The 15,485-nt window shown below is 51.7% G+C and overlaps 1 protein-coding gene across 5 annotated transcripts in view; it reads right to left on the reverse strand.

Moving 5' to 3' along the window:
- Window positions 1–15,076, reverse strand: part of RASGRF1 (Ras protein specific guanine nucleotide releasing factor 1) — a 102,298-nt gene extending 87,222 nt beyond the window's left edge. Inside the window, exon 1 of one of the 5 annotated variants that reach the window (XR_009732074.1) lies at window positions 14,338–15,073. Coding sequence is in view for 4 of the 5 variants with exons in the window: in XM_061394555.1 (XP_061250539.1) it covers window positions 14,338–14,613 (276 nt within the window). In the remaining variant the exon portion in view is untranslated. Of the gene's footprint in view, window positions 1–14,337 lie in introns of all 5 variants that reach the window. The other 4 variants (XM_061394555.1, XM_061394554.1, XM_061394553.1 and 1 more) reach the window with 4 other exon arrangements.
- Between the last annotated feature and the right edge of the window lie 409 nt (window positions 15,077–15,485).

Raw genomic sequence — 15,485 nt, forward strand, 5'->3', positions numbered from 1 at the left:
CATGCCATCCATCCAGGAATTTTCAGTTATTTGGAACAGTGACAGGGAGAGATTAAATTAATGAGCAGTGTGTGTTGAACTCGAAGTACCAACAACAAAGGAGGAGGCAGAAACATCTCAGAGAGAAGTGGAGATGAGAGACCATGGAACTAGAGTTGGGGGTGGGGGGGGACAGGGCAGAGAGAGACGGTTCTGGTCCAGGCCTTGGAGACCGGGACACAGGTTTGCTCCGTGGGTTCCGTTAATTACCACAGTAACCATTCCAAGAGCAGTCCTTTTTGCTTAAGCTGCTTTGAATGGGCTCCTGCTCCTTTCAAACAAATAATTCCTGACCAAGAATGTCCCCAGAGCCTGGCACCGTGCCTCTGCCTGGGTTTGGAATGGTTTGGAATGGCCTTCGTTTGCTGAATGGGTGGCTGAATTTGTGTCACCGTGGCACGGGAGCCCAGATCATTAATTAATCAGTGCACAGCAAACGCCACAAAGCAGGTGGCATTGTATTTACTTCTCAGGCAGGTGAGTTGTCTGGAAGGGTGTGGGACATGGCTTTCCATTAATGAGACTTATGTCTCTTTAGGGAGAGGAGGCCCGCTCACTTCATAAAGGCACTGAGTGTCGTACAATGAAGGGACTTCTTCTCTTAAATATGTTTAACGATGCATGTTGTTTAAAAATATTTATTTATTTGGCTGCATCAGTTCTTAGTTGTGGCATGCGGGATAGAGTTCCCTGACCAGGGATTGAAATCCAGGCTCCTGCATTGGAAGTGCAGCGTCTTAGCCACTGGAGCACCAGGGAAGTCCCTGAAGGAACTTCTTCCAGAACTTATCCCACCAGGGAACACTTTTCATTTTTTGGAAGATCTATCAACATTCCATGAAACTAGTGTTCCAGGACTCCGGGACCTGTGGCACATGCTAGGCTTTGGAGTCACTTGGATTTAAATTTATTATATATTATTTAGCCTTGGTGTCTTCAATATATCTCTTCATTTCTGTAGACCTGTTTTCTCTTTCACAAAAAGGGGAGGATACCACAAATCTCACAGGGTTGTGCAAAACATATGATGCTGTGAAAGCTCCTGGTTCATAGAAGTGCTTGATAATGGTTTTTAAACCACTCAAATCATTTGCCATGTCCAAGTGATGGGTCTAAACAACCTGTGTCCTCAGTCACTCAGTCATGTCTGACTCTTCTGACCCCATGGACAGTAGCCCGCCAGGCTCCTCTGTCCATGGGATTTCCCAGGCAAGAATACTGGGAGGGGGTTGCCATTTTCTCCTCCAGGGGATCTTCCCAACCTATGGAAGAGTTTCCTGCATTGGCAGGAGGAATTTTTACCACTGAGCCACCTGGGAAGCCCCATCAAAACAACTAGTTAGTGGCCAATTACTAGAAAAACCACACACTTGTGCATATACATGCTGGGTACAAATTGTGCCCTCCTAACATTCATGTCCATCAGAATCTGTGACTAAGAACTTATTTGCAAATATGTGTTATGTAAAAAAAAAATGGTACAAAGGAACTGATTGACAAAACAGAAATAGAGTCACAGATGTAGAAAACAAACTTATGGTTACAACAGGGAAAGGTGAGGGAGGGAAATATTGGGAGTTTTGGATTGATATATACTCACTACTCTGTCTAAAATAGATGACGATTGAGAACCTGCTGTATAGCACAGGGAACTCTGCTCAATACTCTGTAATGGCCTATATGGGAAAAGAATCTAAAAAGGGGGATATATGTATATGTACAGCTGATTCATGTTGCTGTACATCTGAAACAGACATAACATTGTAAATCAACTCTACTCCAATAAATTTTTTTTTTAAAAGACCTTATTTGAAAATAGGATCTTTACAGATGTAAGCAAAGGAAGATGAAGTCATACTGGATAACAATAAGAGGCTTTAATAAAAAGAGAGAAATCTGGACAGACACACAGGGAAGGAAGTCATGTGAAGAGGGAGGCAGAGACTGGAGAGACGAATCTACACATCAAGGACCACCAAGGATTGCTGGCAGCCATCAGGAGCCAGCAGAAGAAAGGAAAGGCTCTTCCTGAGACTGCAGAGGGACCATGGCCCCGTAGGCATCTTGGTCTTAGACCTCTAGCCTCTGGAGCTATGAGGGAATACACTGCTGTTGTTGTAAACTAACCCTCCTCAAATAAGCAAGGCATATGCACACGTACACACACAAGAGGCATGGGAGAGGCTTAGAAACTGACGTGTCAGAGCTGTACTAAGATCAAAGGATTACTCTCAATCAGCTATTTGGGGCGTTGTTTCCAACACCTTCAGCTCCTGCTTCTTCCTTTCTGATATTCAGTGGGTCACCAAGTTCTCTGCTTTGGATATCTCTGGCACTGTGCATTCTCCCATCCTCACCGCTGTGCCTGCTTCCAAGGTTCCTCATCTCCCAACTGGGTAAACCATTCCCTCTGGTCTCCCTGCCCCTGGTCTTATCCTCTCTGAGTCATGCTCCTTGACCAGAAACCAGACCCATTGTCCTGTCTGGGCCTCTGCTCGCTGTCTCCTCCAAGAGGGAGGTGGGATGGGGTCAGCGGCAGGATGGAGGCCATCGCTCTTGGTCAGCCCCGCCCCTTCCTCTTGGTAGGTCCACTCCAGTGGTCTAGCTAGGCACCATCAGCTTCTCCCCCACGGGCCCTGGCCCCTCCCTCCTGGTCCATCTTTGGGACCATGGTCCCAGTTGGCCCTGTGCCTCAGTCAGCCCTCTCTCCCGGATGCTGCGGAGGTCCCAGGGCAAACAGGACTGTGCTAGAGTGGACCTGAAGGGGCCTCATCAGCATATGTGTGTGTGTGTGTGTGTGTGTGTGCAGTGCTCTGCCTGAAGTCCATCTCTTCTTCAATAAGGGGCCACCCACTCAGGCTCCCCATCATCTGAGGTCCCTTTCCACCACTCACTGTTGAGATCCCAGGGGAAGTCCGTCTGCTCTCTGGCTTTTGCAGAAGAGGTCCTGCTGACTCAGGCCAGGCCCCTCAGGGCTTGCACATTGCCCTGTCTCACCGTGTCTGTAGCACAGTGAATGGCTCTTCAGGCTGCTTCCTCCCTGCCCTGGCTGTACCACCCTTGTGTCTGGGACATACAGAGGGGTGTCCCGGGGTACCCTGTGTTCCAAATGGTCCTACTCAATAGAAGTACTGGCCTCAACCAGTCCCACTGGTACTCTCACACCAACCCAGAAAGGACCTGCCTACTCACACCCTCCACCTCACTTGACATGACTCCACTTGGAGGCTGGAAGCCACTTCATGACCTTCTTCCTACCTGCTCTCCCACCTACCCTGCTCTGAGTGGCCTCATTTCACTGACCTCTGCCTCTGAGTTCTCAAGTCATGGTCCTCCTAGGGCCTGGTTACCATACCAGAAAGATTATATATACAAAGATATATAGATACATGACCAGATATATGCATGTCTGTATAATTATACAAAGGGTAACATACTGCAAACACTATTCTACATGTGTTTTTCTGACTATATTGTGGAGATAATTCTCTATATTTACTGTCCTCACCTTTTTATTAGCTGCATAGTATTCCACCACGTGGATGTGCTGCAGTTTATTTGGCTAATCTCCTCTTGAGGGACATTTGGGTAATTTGTAGTCTTTTTTCTTACAAACAGACCTGAAATTAGTAAACATCCTTATGCACAGGTCACTTCTAACTAGTTTTTTGACAGAAGGTGAAAGACAGACCTATCCAGACTGGAGTTTTTTTCCTTCTTTCAGCAAAGCAAAAATTCCTTCTATGCAGCTGTAAAAAAGGATGAAGACGATCAGTATAGAGAACTATCTCCACAATATACTGAGAAAAATGTGTAGAATAGTGCTTGCAGTATGTTGCCATTTGCATAATTATACAGATATGCATATACATGGCCATACATCTATATACCTTTGCATATATTTGCATGTATAATCTCTCTGGAAGAACGCATAAGCAACTGGTAACATTAAAATCCTCTGTGGAGAACTGGATTGCCAGGGTTAGCAGTGGGAAGCAGCATTTTCACTGTTTACGTCTTTGTAACTTCTGAATGTCAAACAATGGGAGTATATTACCAATTCTAAAATTTTAAAAGTCAGTGGCTGTTTGAGAGTGCCTAACTGACCATCCACTTCCCAGGTTCTCCAAGCTGCCCCCTGTATTGTCCAGTCACCAGGACACTATCTTTTGGACCTGAGCATTGTAGCCTCATGGAGTGTGATCTTCAGTGAGCACGCTCAGCCTGCCCTGAGAGCCAGTGGGAGCCACTGATGGGGGGTGAACCTCTGTTTCTGCAGTGATTCTGCCCCTGAGGTCCTCATCACTCCCTAGTAGTCTCCCATACGTAAGCCCCTGGGTACACAAGTGCTCCTACTGGATGAATTGCACTGTGACTTTCTGGGAGGCAATGGGTGTTCCATAATTGGCTGGTTTCCCTTTGTGCCCAGACTACCAGGAAGCTCTCAGATGTAATTACACGCCTGCCTCTCCTCACCTGTGCCCACACTGTATGGGCTCTCCATACAGAACACCAGTCCTTCCCCAAAGCTCCCCAAAGCCTGTGGATCTGTCAGAGAGGTGAGGGGAGTCCAGGCGACAACCAGTGTAGCTGGAGGGCAGGGAAGACCCACTGTTGAAGAAAGTGTAGATGCGCAGCAGCAGGCTAGGGGTAAGGTTAATGGGCACACGGAGAGTGCTGCATGATTGACTAGTGCTTCCAGGCTATTTCACTAATTCCTTGAGTTTGGCTAAGAGTCTAAGAGGCAATTCCACAAAGCTGGTTATATTTCACTCATATATTCTGACAGAGGAAAAGTCAATCAAGTCTGTCTGAATTTCCAGACGTGTTTTTGGAATGCCAGCTACAGCGGCTAAAAATTCATTCATTCACACTTCTAAAATTAATTTCATTTTAAGGTCTCAGTTAGATTTTTCAATTTGAAAAATAAATCAAAATTCAACTGGGAATTATCTTCTTGAAAATAATTCTCTCTCTTTTTCAGGGGAAAGGAACTGCATTACCCTTGCTCGTTTAGTAAGACGTGGTCTTTAACTATAAATTGCTGAATTTAACAATAGAGGCCTGGATGTCCTCTGATCTTAACAACCCAGAACCAGGAGGCCTGACATTTATTAACAGCAAGGGCTCGGGGTCTTGCATGACACAGACACTCAGGTGTTTGTGGAGAGATGAGCTCCATCTATCTGAGCTTCATCCGAGCAAGGATGAGCTCTTCCCCACGTACAACTGCAGGAACAGCAGGGTTACCTTGGTGTTGCATGAAACGCTAGGCATGGAAAGGACTTTGTAAGCCGTCAGCTGCAAAGGTGCTCTATCTGAGCGGTGGCTGGAGGAGAAGGTATGGAGACCACCTGGAGCTTTCACGGGCTCACTACCAAGCCTGGGAGGTAGGAAGATCCAGAGGTTGTGCAGTCCAGGGCATGTGGGAACCAGGGATGGTTTCAGGGGCACAATGCAGGGTGACGCATAATAGAGAGGGTGGAATCTTCAGTGTTCTCACACTCCCCAAATTCAGGCCTTTGTGACCGCTCCATTTGACAGCCTTCTCCAACCTGACCTCCTGCCTCCTGATGGGTTTTCCTCCTGTTTCTCCTCCCCCTGCCTCGATCTTGCCAGCCTGGAGCTGACAGCAGTCCATTCTGGCATTGAGACCTGTGCCAGCTCCTCACTGTGCTCTGTAACCTGCACATGGGCTTTAGGGGCCAGCTCTGCCTCCCCCTCAAGCCGCATTCACCGTCCTACTTGCCCCTTTCTGGGTGGAGTCTCCCCAGTGCCCCCAGGCTGGGAAGAGATGCCCCTGTAGGTGTGAGCACACATTGCTGGGCACAATCTCTGCTTCCTGTCATTACACCCGTCACGATGGCGCTTCTGCTTTCCTCTCAGCTACTCATGTGTGTGTGTGTGGTGACTAGATCTGCATTTTGGAAAGTGCTCTGCTGCAGAGAGGCACATAAGTGCCGGGACACAGTGAATGTATGGAGACGGTTCTCCCAACACCTCTAGAGCCCTGCTTTCATGGTAGGTCTGCACGTCCCTACTGCCTCTGAACTGAAGCCACGTGACCTGCCTTGTCACCCTGAACTGTGGCCAGAGCGGTCCACTTCTGGGTGTGGGGGGAAGCTTTAAGAGCCAGGGAGAGATTGGCCACATACCCGCCCTTGGTGGAGGTGACCGGGGAGGCAGGTGTCAGGATGAATCTATGTCAGGCTGTGTCCCTGAGCGGTCACAGTGAGCAGTGCCCTCCTGCCAAAGCCCAAGCAGGAAATAAGCCTCTGTTGTGTTCCTGGAAATTGGGGGCTTGTTTGTTACTGCAGCATGACGTCACCCATGCGGACTAGTATCCTCGTTAGGAGGCCTGCACCTAAGTCCAGACAGGATGATGGTGGCCTGGACTAGAGCCTTGGAGGAAGAGAGCAACCAGAGAGGATGGTCTGCGAGAGATTTAGGAGGTGAAATCCACAGGGCTGGGTGATGGCGTGGCCACCGTGGATGAAGGAAGCTCCTGCAGCCACTTTCCCTCTTTCAGGGGCATGCTCACTAAGACCTTCTCAGAAACCCATAGGTTCTCTGAGTTAAGATTTACCATCCTATTTTTATATCCAGGGTCAAGGGTCTGTGTTGGCTCACTTCAAACCTTCCAGAGACGCAGGGGATCTGGGTCCTTGCTTTGTGGAGGAAGTGCCTGTCATAACCATGAAAGGTGAAGCCACAATTAAAGCAAAAGTGTTAGATGCTCAGTCGTGACTGACTCTTTGTGACCCCATGGACTGCAGCCCGCCAGGCTCCTCTGACCATGGGATTCTCCAGGCACGAATACTGGAGTGGGTTGCCATTTCTTTCTGCAAGGGGATCTTCCCAACCCAGGGATTGAACCTGGGTCTCCTATGTTGCAGGCAGATTCTTTACGGTCTGAGCCACCAGGGAAGCCACAATAGTTATAATGTATTGATTGGACCTACTGTGCTATTGAGGGGGGTGGGGGGGGGAACTTCTCAGTGACTCAGTGGTAAGGAATCCATCTGCAATGCAGGAGACCCAGGTTCAATCCTTGGATAAGGAAGATCCCCTGCAGAAGGAAATGGCAACCCACTCCAGCATCCTTGTCTGAAAAATCCCATAGACAGAGGAGCCTGGTGGGCTACAGTCCATGGGGCCACAAAGAGTCAGACATGATTGAGCAACTAAACAACAGCAACTGTACTATGCGAGGGCTTTACAAACAGCACCCACTATGACACTCTGAACAAGCGGCGGGGCAGGCTGAGTTACAGACTCCATCTCACGGATGGGGACGCTGAGGCTCGGAGAGCTTGCAGACCTTCCCAAGCTGGGAGCTGGCAGAGCCAGAATCCAAAGTCAGTCCATGTGGCTTTTACCCAGTTCCACGTCACTGCTGGGGGTGGACAAACCCCTCAGTGAATGAGCCGGGAGTTGAAGCCATGTGCTTGGGGGCTGCGCCTTCCTCTCCAAGCTGGGGAGGGGATGGGCCGCGGGGGTGTCCGAGGCTCGCAGCTGCTCCCAGCACGACAGGTGCCCTCCCGGAGGCGTCTAGGCGTTGGCAGTGTTCTGGGCCCCCCTCAAGTGCACGCGTCACCGACTCTCCTGCATAAACACCAGGGGGCTGAGTCCTGTTCTTGGCTCCGTGCATGCAGGCGCTGGCTCCAGGCTCCCACAGATGCCAGAGAGCCTGTGGGGTATGGATGCCTGCCTTGGGGGGGCTTATCCCCAACTCCTGGGACTTGAGGTGCAAGTCTCCCACCCAAGCAGAAACAAAAGCTGCTTCCCAGATGTCACCAGAAAGACAGCACCATCCTTTTGCTTGCTGTTAACTCTCTCTCTCTCTCTCTCTCTCATTCTTTATTTCTCTTGGCAGAGGATACTAAACTCAAGCAGTCCCTCAGCCCCAGTCTCTGTGCTGTGCTTGTGGTTGGGAAGCACAGGTTTTAGAGTCACATGGACCTGCGTTCGGGCTTCCCCGGTGGCTCAGCTGTAAAGAATCCACCTGTAATGCAGGAGACTTGGGTTCAATTCCTGATCGGCAAGATCACTTGGAAGAGGGTGTGGCAACCCACTCCAGTATTCTTGCCTGAGAAATCCAATGGACAGAGGAATCTGGCAGGCTACAGTGCATGGGGTCACAAAGAATTGGACACAACTGCACACATGCACAGACTTGGGTTCACAGGCTAGCTTTGCCAAGTATGTGCTCTGTAATCTTGGACAAGTTACTGAGCATCTCTGAGCCTCAGTTTTGTCACCTCAAAAAAGGTTATCAGGGATAACCTCATGGGGCTGTCAGGATGATGAGGGGAAGGGACTGGATGTAAGACGTGCCCTCCAGCCTTTACATTCTACAGGGAGAAGGAAGACCCTTCACAAACCACCAGCTAAATACATCAAGTAAGCCTAGCCTGATAAGCCATGTGGATGATGGACAGAGGGCTGTGCAAGCCTGCGATGGGGGACCTGGGGCTCCTCTAGCTCCCACAGGGTGGGGGTGGGGGGCTCAGGAGATGACTTTTAGGCTAAGACCTAAAAGGAGGTCTTTGAAGGAGGAGAAGTTGGTCACTAAACCTGGGGGCAGAGAGGGGGATCATTCCAGGCATAGGGAGCAGCTTCTGCAGAGGCCTTGAGATGGGCAAGAGGAGGCAGGGTTAGGTGAGGAAGGAGGGGCAGGGGAGGGTGGGGCAGGGTTGGCAGGGCAGGTACAGGCTGGAGGCTGCTGGGTGCTCTGGGTGATGCTGGAGAACCTGCATTTTTTCCCAAAGGCGATGGAAGACAGTGACATGCTCAGGGACCTAGAATATGGTCAGGTTTATCCTCTAGAAGCTCAGTCCCAAGGACTGCCATGTGGCCAGGGACTGGTGTGGGGCAAGGAGGGACCATGTGAGCGAGTCCAACATATCAAGCCTGACACTGTGAGCTCCTGACCCAAGGCAGGGGTGGGAAGAGAGTCTGGACTCCTGAGCACGGAGAGTTCTGGCACTTGGTGTTTACGGAGCGCTCTACTCCATGGTGAGCTTTAAAGACGGGGAATCAATTCCATTTTTTTCTGTATCCACAGGACCGGGTATCGGCCTGACACCGAGAGCCAAATTGTGTACTGCACAAATAAATGTCCCAACTACAGTGTCACTAGGGCTTCCCCACTGGCTAAACTCATAAAGAACCCGCCTGCCAGTGCTGGAGGTGCAGGAGACTCAGCTTCGATCCCTGGGTCAGGAAGATTCCTGGAGGAGGAAATAGCAACTCACTCCAGATTCTTGCCTGGTAAATCTCATGGACAAAGCCTGGTGGGCTGTAATTCATGGGGTTGCAAAGAGTTGGACACAACCGAACACACACACACACACACACACACACAAGGTGTAATTATTGAGGCTCTTCAACCTCGTGTCAGTGCTAGAAATATTTGGGAGCTAGGGTGGGGACATGAGTCCCCTCCACAGTGAACTCTGGGGCCCCACATCTCCTGGCCTGGCCCTGGTCTGAAACCGGAGAAGGGGACAGCCCTGCTGGTCCTTCCAGAGGTGCAAGTATGGCAGGCTGAGCTGCTGGCCCCGCATGTGTGTGTGTGTGTGTGTGTGCGTGGGTAACATCCCTGTGTCTGAGGGGTGTTGCTTTTAGAGTAAGCTTATTTCCCTGCATCCAGGTTTCTGCTTTTCTGATTGGCCAAGAGGCAGGATGAGCTACAGCAATTGGAGGGCAGGCTTTGTGGTGAAGACAGCGCCGCTGCAGAGAAAGCCAGAGAGCATTTCAGCCACTACCTTGCTCAGCGGTGCGGATGAGATTGTTTCCTCATCTGCAAAGTGGGAATGCTCATGGACTTACGGTTGTCTTTAACATGGAGACACCAGGCCACCCAGAAATGAGGACCAGGAGAGGGCCTTCATCTGGTCTCCAGGGAAAGGCACCCACGGGTGGACAACAGGTACTGTGGGCCCCCAGCTTCTGGACCCTCTGCCTACATCAGTGCTGAGGTTCTGGATGAAGGGATCAGGAAGGGCCTGGGGTCTATATTTTGACCCTCCCTGGTTGGGTGATAAGGAAGTCCTGGGGTTGCTTTGGTCAAGTCCATGCCTGAGAAGTTGGGGTTGGAAGCTCTGTTTCAGAGAGCTGGGAATGACAGTAGAAAAAGCCAGTGTGGGGTGACTCCATGCCAAAGCAGAGCAACAACACCCAGGGTTGGGACTTCCCTGGTGGTCCAGTGGTTAAGACTTCACCTTCCAATGCAAAGAATATGGGTTCGATCCCTGGTTGGGGAACTAAGATTCCCACATGCCTTGTGGCCATAAGACCAAAATATAAAACAGAAGCAGTATTGGAACAAATTCAATGAAGACTTTAAAAATGGTCCACATAAAAAAAAAAAAACCTTAAAAAAAGAACACTTAGGGTCAATTTCTGAACCCAAATTTTACGTTCAGAGCCTCTTGGTCTTCAGTGTGCGGGCCATAGGGTCAGAGGCAAGGGGGTCAGGACTGAGCAAGCAGGGCTCAGGCCAGTGTATAGGGAGTGCTTGCAACTGCCGGTTGGCAGGGGAGCATGGCTGAGCCCCTGTGACTTTATGAGGCTTTGGGATCCGAAGTCAGGGCTCCAAGATGTTAGGGCTGCACCAGACGCAGTCAGACCAGTACAGAAGCAGCCAGAGGACAGTGCATCATGTTAGGGTGGCCTGGACTCCCAGAGCCCCTGCATATCCTATTGGAGCATCTTCACAGACTATACAGCTCTAACACATCTTTATCTGTGTTCATCTTCCTGGGGGGTTGGGGACTATGACACCCAAGCTTCTCGGGCCTACGGCACAGCTCAGGGCCTGACTGCTGTACAGTCAGTCTCGAAGACATGGAGTGTGGAATTAACAAGGATACATCAATAAGTTCAGCTTCATAAGTACCTTCTGAGCACCTACTGTGTGTTTCATTCCTCACGCATCCCTGCCACTGGGGTAGTTTCCAGCCAAGACTTGGTTTTTATTTCTAGAGAAACTAACCCTGATTCTCCCAGGTGGACGTGCTGCCTGCTTGCTGCTGCTGCTAAGTCGTGTCTGACTCTGTGCAACACCATAGATGGCAGCCCACCAGGCTCCTCTGTCCCTGAGATTCTCCAGGCAAGAATACTGGAGTGGGTTGCTAATTCCTGCTCCAGTGCATGAAAGTGAAAAGTGAAAGTGAAGTCGCTCAGTCGTGTCCGACTCTTCGAGATGCCATGGACTGTAGCCTACTAGGCCCCTCCGTCCATAGGATTTTCCAGGCAAGAGTACTGGAATGGGGTGCCATGTCCTCTGCTGCCTGCTTAGACCTGGATAAAAATGACATTCTGCTAAAATCGAGTCTTCACTAGATACTGGCCAGTCCAGTCAAACTGATAGCCTTTTTGTGGTCCCTCACATGTGGGTTCTCTGCCACATCCCCAGCTGGTTTTGAATTAAGGTTTCCTGTGATTTGCAAGGCAAATCTAGTCACAGAATGGCTTGGAGCTGGGCCTCTCATGCTGGTGCACTGTAGGTGTCACAGGGACTACAATTCAAGGAGAAACACTGATTTGCTGCTGGCACGATCAATTTTACTCAAAGATTTAGAAAACAAAAAGCTATAAATTTTTATAGACACATGCAGTGCAAAGGAGCAGCCAAACTTGGCCTGGAGTCAAATGGACCATCTATAGAAGTGTATAAGACAAAGCACACGTCTTTAACAGAAATCTGCACCTGAGCTGGACAGTACCAGATGGCCACCTACTATTCTCAACCCTCTTCTGGTTCTACTGTGCCAGGAAGGCTACTCTCACTACCATACTGGAGGATCTCTTGACCATTGCTCTTCTGGGAAAATGGCTTGGACCACGTGAGGACACCAGCAATTGGCTTTGCACTCCTATCCCTCCCATAATCCACTGCTGCTGCTGCTGCTAAGTCGCTTTAGTCGTGTCTGACTCTGTGCGACCCCATAGACGGCAGCCCACTAGGCTCCTCTGTCCCTGGGATTCTCCAGGCAAGAATACTGGAGTGGGTTGCTAGCACGATTCAACACCTGAGCCCAAAGGTGAATGATTTAGAATCAATGTAAGAGGGCATTTTTAGGAATTCTTAGACACTGGATGAATTCTAGGTCTTAATTCTGCCACTGAATCTGAATCAGGTAGTAATTCTCTTCCCAATCTGCTCTCCAGGTTTCCCTGTCTGTAAAATGGGAGGAGTGGGTCGTAGGATCTCTTTGAGGTTCTTTTCAGCTTCAACATTTTATGTTAGGCCTCTACTCCCTGGTAGGAAGCTAATTAAGATTAACTAATCAGACTTTCAGAGACGGCAATGGCACCCCACTCCAGTACTCTTGCCTGGAAAATCCCATGGATGGAGGAGCCTGGTAGGCTGCAGTCCATGGGGTTGTTGAGAGTCGGACACGACTGAGCGACTTCACTTTCACTTTCTACTCCCTGGTCAGGTGGGTATCATTCAGATTCAAACTAAAACATCAAACTAAAATGGACCGTGGGCATCCTTGCATACACATTATACGTGTTCTCAAAACCCCAGAAAGATAGGTGTTATTACCTCCACTTTGTAGATTACAAAAGAGAGGCTCAGAGAAGTTTAGTGTGTTAACAGGTCACACAGGAAGTTGCAGAGCTGTGAATCATCTCAGGCCTGTTTCTGGTCCAGGGGGCTGAGAACAGACACTGTGAGCCCAATAGCAGCTCAGTTTCCTCCAGCCCTTTCTTGCTGCCTGCCTGGGAGCTCAGCTTTGTGCTCTGGTATAAGAGGTTGAGGATGGGCGCCAGCTGGGGCTCTAGGCCATGGGTGGACTTTGGCCGGCAAGTGTTGGTACTATTCTGGAAGGCCAGCAAAGAGCAGGTTGTCAAGGGCTGAGAGAGCATCTCTGGCCCAGGCTGAGTTTGCCTCTCCCAGGGGAGTCTTCCAGGCCCCATTTTTGCCTTGAGCTTAAGGAGCTGCCCGTTCTTTGCATCACTTTGCCATCTGAGGGCCTCTACCTACCAGGTGGCACATCATTCTCAGAGATCCATCCTCAAATATTCCTGTCCACCTTTCCCAGCCTCCCAATTCATCTCCCAACACCTATGGGCTGTGGGCAGGAGAGGAAGAGACATGATGCAGGGTTTGAGCTCAGATCTCTATCTTGGACCATCAGGAGGGCAACTTCAAGGATGCTTTTATTTAATTCAATTCAATCACTGCCAGTTTGCTTGCAGTAATGGCTTTCGAGCCCTTAGTTCTCTTCTCAGAACCTTAAGGTGGCCTTAACTCCTGAGATGACACTGGGCAAGCAAATTTCTCTCTTTTGGCCTCCGGTCTTCATCCAGGCAGTAACCAGCTGGTTAGGTCCCATCGGATCGCAGGTCCCTCGCAGCGGTGACATTTTAGCATCCGTTATCTTTGACTTTACCTTCCCAGAGGCATCGGGATGGATGCCTTTGGAGAGCGCAGCAAGCATAAAAATCGCTCTCTGGCTGTCTGCGGCTCTCACTTGGTGGCCGCAGGTCCTACTCCATCCCCCCACGCCAAAGGCTCACCTCCACGGCTCCCCGATCCCTGGTCCATCCAGGCCTGGGCTTTCAGCCTCGCAACTCCGGAAACCCCAGGGCAGCGCTAGAGGCGCGACTGCGGCGGCGGCGGCGGAGGCGCAGGGGGCGGGGGTGAGAGATGCGCCCACTTGTCCCGCGGCCTCCGCAGCGGCCCCGGCCCCAGATCCGGCCCCAGCGCGTCAGAAGGGTCCCTGGAACCCTTCGGTTTGTTGCTTGGGCGTGGAGACGGCTGGGAGTTCACCACCGGTCGATGGCGCGGAATCGACCCCGGCGCACAGTCCCTAACTTGGCTCGTCTTCGCTCCCGCCGCGGTGAGGTAGGGGCCGCGGCGCTCGGACGCCTCGGTCTCACCCTTTCCGTGCCTAAGCGCGGGGAAATTCAGCTACCTGGTCCGGGGCTCTCCGGGGTGGTGGGCACACCATTTTTGGCTGGATGTGCTTCTACATTCATTGTTTCTGTCTGTCCTGAGGCACCCCATCTCTCTCCAAACCGCGTCTCCCTCCGCATCTCCGCGTCTCGCCCGCTCTGTGCCCGCCTCCTGCCGAGCTCGCCGGGTGCAGGACAGCCGCAGCCCAAACCCGCTCCCTGCCTGCAGTCCCGGGCCCCTCTGGCCACCGCGGGTTACAGCCCGCTTAGGCCAACCCTCCCATCTCTCCGAGGGCGCCGAAAGTAGAGGGACTAAAGTTCGGGCGCCTTCGGCCGGGGAAAGGCCCGGAGCCCCAAGGGCCGCGGCCCCGGCGCTGGCCTCACCTGTTTCTCCAGCGGCTCCTTGGCCGAGAGCGTAGGCTTGGGGGAGGGCGCGCGGTCGCAGACGCAGCCCTCCAGCAGGTAGAGCCCCGAGGGCCGCGAGCTCGAGTCGCTCTCGAAGTAGAAGAGCAGGTTCTGCAGCAGCGCGAACCACTTGGTTTGCCATTTTGTGTTGTCCGAACTCCGCTTGCTCAGGTAGCCTTTGCGCGTTCCGTCCTTGCGCGCCAGCAGCCCCAGGGACGCGACGTGGCCATCGTTCAGCCGGATCCCCTTCTGCATGGTGCTCGGAGGCCAGCTCGACTCCACGCGCTTACATCTTCTCCGCGCGGAACCCGGCAGCCGCGGTCCGTGAGCGCTGCGCGCTGCCTCTCTCTGGCGCTCGCTCCTTTGCGCTCTCCCCTCCCCTCCCCCCACCAAATCTCTACAGTCCAGGATCTGGCGCCGAGCCGCGGCTGCTGGAATCCAGATGTACCATTCCCCTCCAGAACCTTTTCTCAACTCCGCAGAGCCCCCGGGCCCTGGAGATGCCTCCCGACCCTCCCCAGGCGCCGGGCAAACGGAGGAACTGGCGAGCTGCGCGCTGGCGAGGGGCAGGCGGAGTCATGTGACGCTGATCCCTCGAAGAGCCCGTTTCAGCAGCGCGGACAGGGACACACGCACGCAGCCCGCCGAGGCGCAGAGCCGCGCGCAGGCTGCACCTTGGCACCTCCTCCTTCTCCCCGGACACACGCGCACACGCACAAACACAAATCCTGTCCTCCCTCCCCCGATCTCCTCTTCTCCTCTTTGGGTGTTAACAAATCAGATCAATTTTCGTTTAACCCAAGGAACACCAGAGGCTCGCCATCCTGGGAGCTGGCGTCTTTGCGCCCCGCCGCAGCGCACTGTAGACCTGGGGTTAAGTACCATTTGTCATTTTCTCTTCCAGAGGCTTCCTCCTGGTACTTTATTTTTCTTTTCCGAGGTTGATGGAGGAAGGTGGATGGCGAAATGAATCTGAAAGAGCTTTCAGTTCTAATATTTGCGTAACCGACCAGGTCACATCATTTCAGCATCCAACCCTACTTCTGGTGGCTTCCCCAGCGACCTGAGGACAATACAGGCGGAGATATGGAGGGGGGACGTGAGCATTTAATTTATTTTGAGTGTTG

This window comes from Bos javanicus, chromosome 21, assembly GCF_032452875.1.
Source record: "Bos javanicus breed banteng chromosome 21, ARS-OSU_banteng_1.0, whole genome shotgun sequence".
NCBI classification, from domain to species: domain Eukaryota; kingdom Metazoa; phylum Chordata; class Mammalia; order Artiodactyla; family Bovidae; genus Bos; species Bos javanicus.